Raw genomic sequence first — 12,610 nt, forward strand, 5'->3', positions numbered from 1 at the left:
CTCCATCTGTCAGATTTTGTCCCATTCTCCTAGCCTATCTATATCCGTCTGTAAACTCTTTCTTTTCTTCACTGCCTGCTTTCCCACCTATTTTAATATCATATGCAAATTTTGCTTATGTTATACTCTGCCCTTGCTTGCAGATCATTTATATAGATTGTAAACAGTTGCGGTCTGAGGACTGACCCCTGCTGCACCCTACTAGTTACCAAAGAAGGACCATTTATGCCGACCCTCTGCTTTCTGTCAATCAGCCTAGCCTTAATCCCTTTAATCATATTAGTTTATTCAATACTAGTGATGGTTATTGCACCAAGTTCCTCTGCATTAACTGCAGTTTTTGGAAACTTCATATTATCCTCTACCATGAAGGCAGAGGCAACATATTGGTTTAGTGTCTCTGCCATCTATTATTAGCTCACCAGTATCATCCTCTAAAAGGCCAACATTTACTTTCGCTATTCTCTTCCTCTTTATATACTTATAGAAGCTTTTGCCATCCGTATTTATGTTTTCTGCTAGTTTCCTTTCGCAGTTCATCTTAGCTCTTTTGATTATATTTTGGTAGCTTTTTGCTGAACGTTAAAGTTCCCCCAATCCTCCAGTTTACCACTAGCTTTTGCATCATGGTGTGCCCTAGTTTTTGCCTTTATGTCTTCCTTGACATCCTTGTATAGCCATGGAATATTTTTCTCTCTTTTATAATTCCTCTTCCTCTCAGGAAGATACTTTAATTTAATATCTCCCTGAACATCCACCATTGTTCCTCAACTGTTCTACCCTCAACACAAAGGAAGATGATTGTTGTTGTTGGAAATCAATCAACTCAGTCTCAGGACATCACTGCAGGAGTTCCTCAGGGTAATGTCCTAGGCCCAACCTTCTTCAGCTACTTCATCAATGACCTTCCTTCCATCAAAAGGTCAGAAGTGGGGATGTTGGCTGATGATGGCACGATATTCAGCAACATTTGCAACTCCTTACATACTGAGGTACTCCAGAATAATATGCAGCAAGACTTGGACAGAATTTAGGCTTGTGCAGAAAGGTTCCCATACCAGCCTCCCCGAACAGGCAGCAGAATGTGGCGACTAGGGGCTTTTCACAGTAACTTCATTGAAGCCTACTTCTGACAATAAGCGATTTTCATTTCAAAGTGGCAAGTAACACTTACGCCACACAAGCGGCAGACAATGACCAGAGAGAATCTAGTCATCGCCCCTCAATGGCATTACCATTGCTGAATTCCCCACTGTCAATATCCTGGGGAGGGGGGGAAGGGGGGGGGGGGGGGGTTAACCATTGACTAGAAACTGAACCAGTCATATGAATACTGTAGCTACCAGAGCAGGTTGGAGGCTGGGAATTCTGTGGAGAGCAACTCCTGACTCCCTAAAGTCTGACCACCATCTAAGGCACAAGTCAGGAGTCTAATGGAATACACACCACATGCCTGAATGAGTGCCTCTCCAACAACACTCAAGAAGCTCGACACCATCCAAGGCAATGCAGCCTATTGATGGGCACCCCATTCACCACCTTGAACATTCACTCCCTCCATCACTGATGCATAGTGGCAGTCGTCTGTACCATCTACAAGATGCACTGCAGCAACTCACTGTGACTCCTTCGTCAGCACCTTCCAAATCCACAACTTCTAACATCTAGAAGGACAAGGGCAGCAGGTGCATGGGAACACCACCACCTGCAAGTCCCCTCCAAACCACCCACCACCTTGAATTGAATCTATATTGCTGTTCCTTCACTGTCCCTGTCACTGGGTCAAATTCCGGGGGCTCCCTCCCTAACAGCACCATGGGTGAACCTACACAAATGGACTGCGGTGGCTTAAAAAGACAGCTGGCCACTACCTTCTCAAGGGTAATTAGGAATGGGCAATAAATGCTGGCCTAGCCAATGAAGCCCACATACCATGAAAGAATAAAATAATAAAGTCAATTAAGGTGAACCCATCAATTCTGCATTTTCCCAGCTTGTTTCCAGTTAGAATCATAGAACCCCTACAGTGCAGAGGGAGGCCTTCTTGCCCATCAGTCTGCACCGACCCTCTGAAAGAGCCCCCTACCCAGGCCTCACTCCCCCGCCCTATTCTCATAACCCCACCTAACCTGCACCCTCTGGACACTATTAGGCAATTTAGCATGGCCAATCCACCTAACCGGCACATCTTTGGACTGTGGGAAGAAACCGGAGCTCCCGGAGGAAACCCACGCAGACACAGGGAGATCGTGCAGACTACACAGTTACCCAAGGTCAGAATCGCACCCGGCTTCCTGGTGCTGTGAGGCAGCAGTGCTAACCACTGTGCCACTGTGCCACCCAGTTTTCAAACCACAGATCATAACACCCCTCCATGTCCAAACATCAGGTCGGATCAATTTGCAGCCCACCGTTTCCAATGCTCAATTATATAAGGAGACATTGTTGGAGGGTAGGGCAGAAAAGGCAAAAGGATAGTCAGGTTAAGCCCTTTCGTCAGAACGGTTGTGATAAGCGTCTGTACCTGAAATGTTCAGCTGCCTTCAGTCAATGCACACTGTTTGTCATCAACATTTTCCAGTTTTATTAGTTCAGATTTTGTCAGTATTTTCCTATTATCTTCTCCTACACAAGGGCAAGCTGAGAGAATGTTTTCTGTCTGTTCCACGATCTACTGCTTTTGATAGAATTCCCCGGGCCCACTTAACAATGAGGAATCTCCTTTTGTGCACTCGAGAAAGAAAGGGGGAATATTGTCTTTCCTTCACTCAGTTTCTGCTATGCAATGCTACTCCCCCAAATGAATTCATTACCTTTCAACCTGTATGTTTACATGGGAAGGATCCTACACATGGGCTTTTTGGTCTTGTGCTTCTGTAAAAGTAACATCTGACTACGTAATTCGGACAGCATTAGATAGAAGTCATGATGCACCTTTAGAGAGAGTGCATGGTAAATCATGGCAGCTGTGGACTCAAATTAACTTTGAATTAAGCGTATTTAATTGATGCATTTAATGGAAAGCTCGATACGCACATGAAGGAGAATGGAATAGGAGGATACGCTGTTCGGGTGAGATGAAGAGGGGTGGGAGGAAGTTTGCGCAGATTATAAATACCAGCCTGCATAAATTGTGCCAAATCGTTAAAGAAACAGAAAATGCTGTGCGTTCTACATAAAAGTCCCTTCAAATGTAAAGTTATGTCAGCACATTTTCTGTGTGTGCCTGTGCATTATGCACTGTTGATTTTTCATCTTATAAAAACAATTTTCAGTTTCAGGTTTCACAAGGGTCAGGGCCAGCAGAGGGGCAACAGGCTCGTTGGCGGATTGACAGCCAATCGTTCGCCACTCCAGATTTTAGTGTGCAATGACTTGGAAAACATCGGCAAGGTTTTAAAATTTCAAAACAAGACTTGGTCACAAACATCCCGCCAGATCTTGAACCGCCCATTGTCCCGTGAACTCCAGTGGAAAAGAGATCAGGCGCGGTGAAAGGTCGGCTGCCAATTCGCCGCGATCCTGTTTTGCGTGGCTGGTAGAGGCCCACTTTCACCAAGGTCAAAGGTTTGATGTGCTGCATGTTCTGTTCCTATTCCTGCATTTCTCACCTGGGGCTAAGCATACAGAAACTTGCCAACTCCTTCACAAAGGAGTGGCTCTCAGTCTCTCTCTCTGTCTCCACATAACACAAAAAGGAACTCCCCACTCCCACTCCCATTCATCAGTAAAAATAAAACATGCATTTGTAATTTTTTACTACGCTGATTGACAAAAGATTCTTGTACCTGTTTTGTTCATACCTTGTCATTGAGATCAGTAAGAATGACTAAAATACAATGTAAATGTGTGTAATTGTGCAATGGTAGAGCTTTCATAAACCTCTAATTCTATCCTTAGAATATGGATTGATGGGAGATCACACAATAAAAAGTCAGCGACCTCGATCAGTTCATGAGAGAAAGGTCCCTCAGGAACAAGCTGATGCTGGTAAAATTATGCCACATACTGGTAATTAATTCAATAGTTCTATTCCTGTCTTCATTTTATCAATATAACAAACCCACTGCATGCTTTCATAGAGTTTTTTTCTTTTAGTTTTAATCGTGCAGGTGACGTGCCGTGTACATTAACCATTTTATTTAAGATCAGTCACCCAAAAATGTCCAGAAATACCAACTAGTCTGTAGCTGTACAAGAACTGGCAACCGTATTTTAGAAACATTTATTTAGTATTAATAAAAACCCATGCATGTAAGCATTAGTTTATTCTTTATTTGCAGGGGGTTGCACTTCTTTTGCAAAAACAATGAGGCAAACTTGGAAAATGTTTGCCGAGATTAGATGTTCATGTTTCTTGTGGCTCGAGGTTTGGGGCTCTTGAATATCCTGCCCCCCTCCCCCGCCCCCCAGATACGCAGGGAAATCCTTGTCTTTGAACACATGTCGTAGTGCCTCAAAGCATTCGCACTGGGTGCCATTTGACCCTGATCCACTGCTTGGGTAACTGATTCAATCGGGTACAACACTGGTCTGACACTCTGTCTGATTTTATCCTCAGTTGAAGTCAATATTGGCTGGAGTGTAAAACTGATGTTCTACCCGATCTTGAGCGACATTGCCCCGGCGCCCCCCTTCCTCCTGGAGAGTAAGGTTTAAAGTACTCCTTGGTTCTCTGCAACCATCCATGCCATCACTCCAATTACTTTGTGCAACATAAATAACCAATTAAATGAAATCAAAAAATGAATTGAGGGACAAATTGAAGGGACGGTCCTAAATGGAAACTGCCAAAAACAAAAAAACGAATCACAAAGGAAACTTAAGACATAAAATCAAAATGTGATTAACGGGGTCAATAAGTCACCCCAGCCCCTGCGGTGCCCAACAGGCACGGAAGATGTTGTCACTCCTAGCTCATTGTTCGGGTGCTAGAAAGTGCATGCTATCAGAGCTTTCATTGGACCCATGCGATGTGAAAGCAACAGTGTGCTGATTTGAGGAAAAAATTATGATCGTCTCCAATTCCAACGATTGTGATTAACACAGACTTTGTTCATCAATTAAAAAGCTGAATATTTTCCACCTCCAATGGATGCTTAGATGTGCCTAACTATTCAGAAGCTCATTGTTCAAATTGCTATTTGTTTTCTTTGCCCACTCTCATTGTGTGGCTTGAGGGTGCACCAGCCATCATTCCTTAGCTGATGGAGATGAGCAGATTCCCAATTTCACACCAGTGGTTGGAATAACCTTACACTGCACGAAAAGCTTTCTTCAACTTATTTCCTTATGTTTTATTAATGCAGGATTTGATTTTCATTATTATTTTCAAAAAAGAATGTCATGCATTCAGGTTCATTGAAATGATCAAGTCCAAATCATTGAAATGCTAAGCGTTTTCAATATTAATATTTAATCATGTTAATGGTAGACCATTTACTTCCCTGTCTCTTCACTTGATTTTCAGGCTCTTTGCTATCTAATAGTCGGGGTTCTTTTATAGTTCGAAAGGAGTGCTTCTAATGAAATAGGTGGGTTGCTCGGACTCAGAGAGGAAGAAGGGGGTTGGAGAAGTAGAGAGAGGAGCAGAGTGGCAAAGTTAGCAAGCCTCAGTGGACGAACTGATCCTGCCAATCAGTGACAGAGTAACATGCAGAAGCTGTTCTGAAGAAACCTTCAGTTCAGATTGCCTTATTACTCTGCCTGAAAGAGGTTGGGTTTCAGTGAGTAGGAGGTGATAAAGGGGGGAAATTATCAGGATTTTCCAAGGTAAATATATATTTTTTATCTTTGATTTTGCATGTTTTCTGTATTTAGTGTTTCATTTCATCACGCCTGTGCTGCTATAGTTGTTGACAAGTATTTCCAGGGAAAATGGGCTGTTTGTAATACACTTCAGGGCATTGTGTTCACTATCAATGTATAACAAGTTGGTGTTCATTGTACTTTATTGTCCACTGACGTAGATCTGTAATATGTATCACTGTATTTTTAAAAAATCCTTTGGTGCCTTCTCTCTAACTTGCCTCGACCCAAGTGAAATAAATAACCAGCTGCAAAGTTATTGATGCAGATTTCTTATTAGCATTGAGGCTGTGACATGAGAATACATAGAATCATAGAATCCCTACAGTACAGAAAGAGGCTGTTCAGCCCATTGAGCCTGCACTGATCCTTTGAAAGAGCACCCTACCTAGGTCCACTCACCCGTCTACCCTGCCCTATGCCCGTAACCCCATAAGCTAACCTGCACATCCCTGGACACTAAGGGGCAATTTAGCATAGCCAAACCACCTAACCTGCGCATCTTTGGACTGTGGGAGGAAACCGGAGCACCCGGAGGAAACCCACGCAGACACGGGGAGAACGTACAAACTCCACACAGACAGTTACCCAAGGCTGGAATTGAACCTGGGTCCCTGGTGCTGTGAGACAGCAGTGCTAACCACTGCACCACTGTGCTGCCCATGTTGCCCAGCATGGGAAGTTATGGTATGAAATGTTTAACTGCCTTAAGAATGACGCAACCTTATTTGCTCTGTTTCTTATTGTAAAAGCAGTTAACGAAGGCTTAGGCTTTAAAAGAAAACGTACTGGGGAGAAATTCACGCTGCAGTTAAACCATAAGAAAAATCTTCAGAGATGTTGACATTTTAATGCAGTTAAAGCTCTCGTCTGAAACAATGGCAGAGCTGCAGTTATTAGAACTACCAATCTTCAGCAGACTATATAACAAGAGCAAGGGCTTCATCATTGCTTCTGATTACATCTGTTGCCTTCCCTAGATATCCTAAGTACCAGCACTAAGTTATATTGGATGGCAGTGCGTGTCGCAAGTGTCATGTAGACTTTGGCAATGTTAGGAGCTTCAATTCCTCTTCCCTAATAATATCCCCGACTATTTCAGGATGCATTTGTCAGCCTGATTAAATCCCTGCGAGCATTGGTGTGCATGGAGAAAGTGGCTTTAGCCCAACTGGGTTATAGTGATAACAGTCCAAGGACTTGTCTGTAGCAAACATGAAGAAGTAAGAATCACTCGAGGCAGTTATTTAGATATGGGAGACAGCACAGTGCTGCTGTGGCCACTTCTATTGGTTTCATGCCTGGATGTGACTGTTGATGATATGAGGCGATGAACACTTGAATGGACTAATGTATCTGTTAAACCAGGCAAAGAAACAACAAGCAAACACATTAATATCACAAACTGTAGTTTCTAGACATTAATCTTAGTTTTATATTAAAAAAAGGACTCCTATTTGTTCAATGTAATGATGGATCGCTAGCACACAGCAGAGTCTCGAGGCTAGGTTGCTCCCATATCCCCACAGCACCACCACCTGCCCACTAGAGACTTACAGATGTATCTATCAGAGATGATGTTCCTGGTTTGCTAAAGTCAATGAGACTTTAATAAAGGAATAGCTTTTGGTAATTATTTCAAAAGAAAACATTTTTGTTCAAGGATGAATTTGCTTTCTTTGATTCATTGCTGCTTTGTTTTAGTCCTTTTCTGTCCTCAGAATCACAGGAATTCACAGAAAATACAGTGCAGAAAAGGCCCTCCTGCCCATCGAGTCTGCATCGACATATGAAAAGCACCTGACCTGGTACCTAGTCCCCTTTGCCAGCCCTTGACCAATAGCTTCGAAAGTTATGACGTGCCAAGTGTTCATCCAGGTGCTTTCTAAAGGATGTAAGGCAACCTGCCTCTACCGCCCTCCCAGGGAGTGCATTCCAGACCGTCACCACCCCTTGGGTAAAAAATATTTTTCCTCACATCCCCCTAAACCTCCTGCCCTATTCTGCTGATCAAACAGCCTTAACGAGGAGTTTCCTGTGGACTCTGAATAAATATGGAAAAACTGCGTATCTGGAATAATAATACCCAATGCTGGGTATTCAGTTAAGGTCAGCCAGCATCTGGAAAAGGGAAAAAGGGGTTAATGTCTTGGATTCGGACCTTTCATCAGAGCTGAAAGTTCAGTACTAGCGGTGGGTTTATCGCTTTGCTGAAAAAATTCATGCTCAAGTTGTAATAACTTGTTTCGCACTTCATAGGTATTAACTGACATCGAATCGTAGCATTATAGAATGATTTACAGCCCATTGAAATGCAAAGTGTTTTCAATATTCTCTGAAATAACAATGCACCTGGTGCCACCCCCGCCTGCCTTTTCCCCATAATCCTGTATTTTCTTCCTCTTCAGATTCTAATCAAAATCTCTTTTGAATTGATTCTTCCTCTACCATATCATTAGGCAATGCATTCCAGATAACCATGCTTCCCAAGGTGTGGTGTCCCGAACTGGACGCAATGTGCCATTTGAGGCCAAATCAGTACATTGTACAGGTTTTCCTTGCTCCTATACTCTGGCCCTATTAATAAAACCCAGAATGCAGTATGCAATATAACCCTGCCCTGCCATCTTCAATGATCTATGCATATATACCCCTGGTTCCTCTGCTCTTGCACCCCCTTTAAAATTGTACCCTTTATTTCATATTGTCTTTCTGCCACAAAAACGAATCGCTTCATACTTCCCTGCATTAAATTTCATCTGCTACTTGACCGCCCATCTCAGCAGCTCTGTCTGTGTCCTGCTGTGTATGCTCAATATTTTCTGTTCTCCTTTCTAGCTCACGTGAACCAGCCTCGGCCAGACCCCAGCTCATAGCTAATGTTTGAAGTTTGGGTGGTGACTCCCTGTGGCGTGCGTTGCTTACTGTGAACTGGCTAGTGATCTGTGCCACCATGCCCATTCGATGCAAACAATTGCTCTTCACTGTTTGAATAACAACACGGAGGGTGCAAGGAACTTGCCAAAAATTGAAGCACTGAAAATATATACTGTGATCTTCTTTAAAGCCTGTAGTTTGTTCTCAAGCGATCGTAGACATGTTGATTGCTGGCTTGTGGGAGAAACAAGCCCTTTGTGTTTTGGTGTCTATGGGACATACAAATGTCCCATAGACATTTCAGGACTTACAAATATAACCATGCAACATAGCTTGGAACAGCTGATAACCTTGCAATTAATGTGTCAGTGTACTTGAAAATAATTTTGATTTTTACGATTCATAATGCATACTTAGGAGGTGCATAATGACTAGTCTAACAATTCAGGAACAACTTTCATTAAAGTGCTCATAGGACTCAGCCATTACCACCAAGAGTCCCTTGGAGATGTCATTATCTCCTGCTAATGCTTGTTTTCTGACCTCTATAAATGCTGTCATGACATTACTTCTCAAATGTAAATGGGGTCTCTATTCTAAATGGCATGGGATTCCTGAGTAAATATGCACCGCTCGGTTTATTTTAGCTTGCAATTATTATATGTTTGCGTTTGGGCAAAGCAAAAATGTGAGTTTGAATTCTGGAGTCAGTTTCTTACCTCATTTATGAATGCAGCAATTCCCTCCAACCCACCCACCGCAACCCCCCCCCCCTTCCCCCCCACCTCGACCCGCACCCCTCACAAGCTCCAAACCCGTGCACCCCCTACCCACTCACCACCAACGCCAGGGAGGCCAGCACCCACCATCTGTACTCGACACAGCATGGAGTATAACCCCAATGGCCTGGGGAGCAGGAATTAAGAAAATAATTGGACAGACCAGTCAAGTTCCAACAGCATTTTAGAAGCTAACTAGACAAGGCCTTTTTTAGTTCGAAAATGTGGACGGTGGGCCTACGGTGTCTCAAAATTCCCCTCAGGAGCCAAGAAAACTTGTTCCCAGCCAGACCCATCAATCAGAAGAAGTTTGGTTGTGAATCTCAGACACCCAACGATGTACAACTAGAACTGTCCCCATTCAATTATCATTCCAGACTTGCTTCAACGATCACTGGGAACCTTCGCAACTACTCCTTTCAATTCCCTCATGGTTATGGTTTCTAGCTGAGACGCATGATTGCAAACCTTGTCTGTCCTGTTTAGTCTTGGTAGTATTGTGTTATTGTCAATGGAACCGATGCTGTTTAATAATTGGTATGTCACTCTTTCTACGCAGGAGACCCTGTTACAGAAGAATGGACCCAGTGGAGTATGTGTTCAGTAACATGTGGTCAAGGGTCGCAGGTGCGAACCAGAGCTTGTGTATCATCTTACGGGATTCTGTGCAGCGTGCCTTTAAGAGAATCAAGGGTTTGCAATAACACTGCCCTCTGTCCAGGTAGTGTTAGCAATGGATGAGTAAAAATATGGATGTTTAATTATATGTCTCGATAGACAAACCGAACAAAGATCATTTTCAAATTTGTGCATTTTTGCTTCTGTGAAAATTTGTTTGTTTTTTATTCAGTGTGATTGAATGCTTAGACATGTTACCTGTTGTAATTTTAAAACTGCGTGAAAGTCATTTTTTAAAAAATTGGTGTTGCAATGATATGTTTGGATTTGACAAGATGCCATGCAACTCACACTCAATGTGTGTTGAGGTAAGCTCAATGCTTTGAATTTGAGCTGTCAACAAATCATACTGTTTAGCCAAAAACATCACGGGAATTGGAATAATTCTTTTCATGGTGCCGCCAGTAGCATGCGGAAGCCTGTTCAGCTTTATTTATTTATTTATTTTGGTGCTCTTTGCATTCTGATTTTTCCCGCTAGCTGGCTGGTGTACAGTTGCTGTAATGTTGTTGGATAGTGATTGCTTGTGCATCATAAAAATGACAGGTTTCATACAAGATCGAGACCATCATTACTGGAGAGCAGCTTCATCTCAACGGAACTCTCAGTGTTGGGGAGAAAAAAGGAAAATCAAGGGATGGAAAAATTTATGTTTAGTGGCAAGGGACCCAGCGAATTGTCACAGCAAATGATTCAGTTTCTCAGTACTAGGATAGAAAAGAGAGCTGGTGGAATTAAATACAATTTGCATTCTTGCCAACTGCAGTATTGGGTCCCTCATGTATTTGAAACTTTATATTCAGCTCACAGTAGGTCAGTGTAATTTACTTGTCATATAAGCTACTGTTCAGGGTTGGGTGGTCTAACATCCAATTTTGGACATCCGAATGCCAGGGGCCTGAACAGCTATGTGATATGGGCTCCCAATGTTCTTGGCAGATTGGGGCGGATGCACATGATAACAAATTCCATCCTGACATCCTCACATGCATGCTAGCACCTTGGAAGCCTTGCCCAGCCGAGTGCGTTTTTACTTTGGGTCTATTCTTGGGGCGTGGGCATCAGTTGAGGGGCCACTGTTCATATTGTACCTCGCCCTTAGCCCTGATGAGGAAGTGGCCATCTTCTCTGGGCGGTTCGTTGGCACAGTGGTTAGCACTGCTGCCTCACAGGTGCCAATGACCCGGGTTGAATTCTGGCCTTGGGTGACTGATTGTGTGGAGTTTGCACGTTCTCCCCGTGTCTGCGTGGGTTTCCTCCCACAGTCCAAAGATGTGCGGGTTAGGTGGATTGGCCATGTTAAAGTTGTCCCTTAGTGTCCAAAGATGTGCAGGTTAGGTTGGATTACAGGGATAGGGCGGGGGAGTGGGCCTGGTTAGGGTGCTCTTCCAGCGGGTCGGTGCAGGCTTGATGGGCTGAATGACCTCCGTCTGCGCTGTAGGAATTCTATGGATCCCCACTGCAGTTCATATGGTGATATTATTCATGTTCAAGGCAAGTAAGTGGGAGCTCAACCCACTTCAGAAAAAATCTAAGAGTCTATTGCAACAAGAATCATGTTGCTTCCAACGTACGCAATCCCATGGGATAAATGGATTTTCCAATTATTGTAGTTGCGTTTCCACAGTTCCCTGGCCACTTAACGACTAACTCTCTGACCTTTTAGACTATTCTAGCTTAAGAACACAGTTTATTTAATCAACATGGCACCTTTATGCATGTTCCCAGGCAATCAGGTTGGAGTGAAAAATGTTCCTGTCCAATTAAATTCTTCAAATTGAACTGTCTCGCCTCAGTTCCTTACTATTAGAAACAGGAAAGTTTTTTACCGCTGTTCAGTTACTGCTTCAATCATTCTTGAAAAATAAAATTGAAAATTGGCACTTAGCTCAAGGGATAAGCAAATCAGGCTCTTCATTCCAGATGTCCTCTGCTGCTGTCTGCAGTTGGGTCTTATTATTTTGTCCAAGAGTCACCCAGTAATAATTGAGTATAACACCAGCTTACCCAGTGACTCTGTTGTTGAAGGCAAGGCTCAGCTGAGCCACAGGGGCAAGAAAGATCCAGCATTGGTACTCGGGCTGTACCCAAGTAGCTTGATCATTCTCAGCTAGGAAGAGAAATAGAGACACTGAAGTCTTGGCCACTATGTGGGTGGGGATGATAAAGAGGCAATCAGCTGGTGCTAATTGCGGGAAAAGACATGCATGAGTATTTGTGGAGAAGGGGGATCAAGTTCAGGTGTGATACCTTTACTGCTGAATTGCCCACTGTTCTGGCTGATACGTTATTGCCAATCAGTTAATTGAGGTAAACGTGTGGAGTTCAAGTCAAGAGGAAAGGAAATCCAACAGTTACAGGGCTATTACACTCTGGCTATGTTAATCATAGAATTTGCAATGCAGAAGGAGGCCATTCGCAGAAGGAGGCCATTCGGCCCATCAAGTCTGCACCGGCCCTTAGAAAGA

The 12,610-nt window shown here is 43.3% G+C and overlaps 1 protein-coding gene across 11 annotated transcripts in view; it reads left to right on the forward strand.

The window, feature by feature from the left end:
• Positions 1-12,610, forward strand: part of adgrb3 (adhesion G protein-coupled receptor B3) — a 1,156,404-nt gene that overhangs the window by 372,762 nt on the left and 771,032 nt on the right. For 8 of the 11 annotated variants that reach the window (XM_072498355.1, XM_072498358.1, XM_072498361.1 and 5 more), the window contains 2 exons: positions 3,901-4,011; positions 10,024-10,185. In XM_072498355.1, coding sequence (XP_072354456.1) covers positions 3,901-4,011; positions 10,024-10,185 — 273 coding nt within the window. The remainder of the gene's footprint in view (positions 1-3,900; positions 4,012-10,023; positions 10,186-12,610) is intronic. The other 3 variants (XM_072498356.1, XM_072498363.1, XM_072498364.1) reach the window with 2 other exon arrangements.

Source organism: Scyliorhinus torazame, chromosome 4 (genome assembly GCF_047496885.1).
Source record: "Scyliorhinus torazame isolate Kashiwa2021f chromosome 4, sScyTor2.1, whole genome shotgun sequence".
Lineage (NCBI taxonomy): Eukaryota > Metazoa > Chordata > Chondrichthyes > Carcharhiniformes > Scyliorhinidae > Scyliorhinus > Scyliorhinus torazame.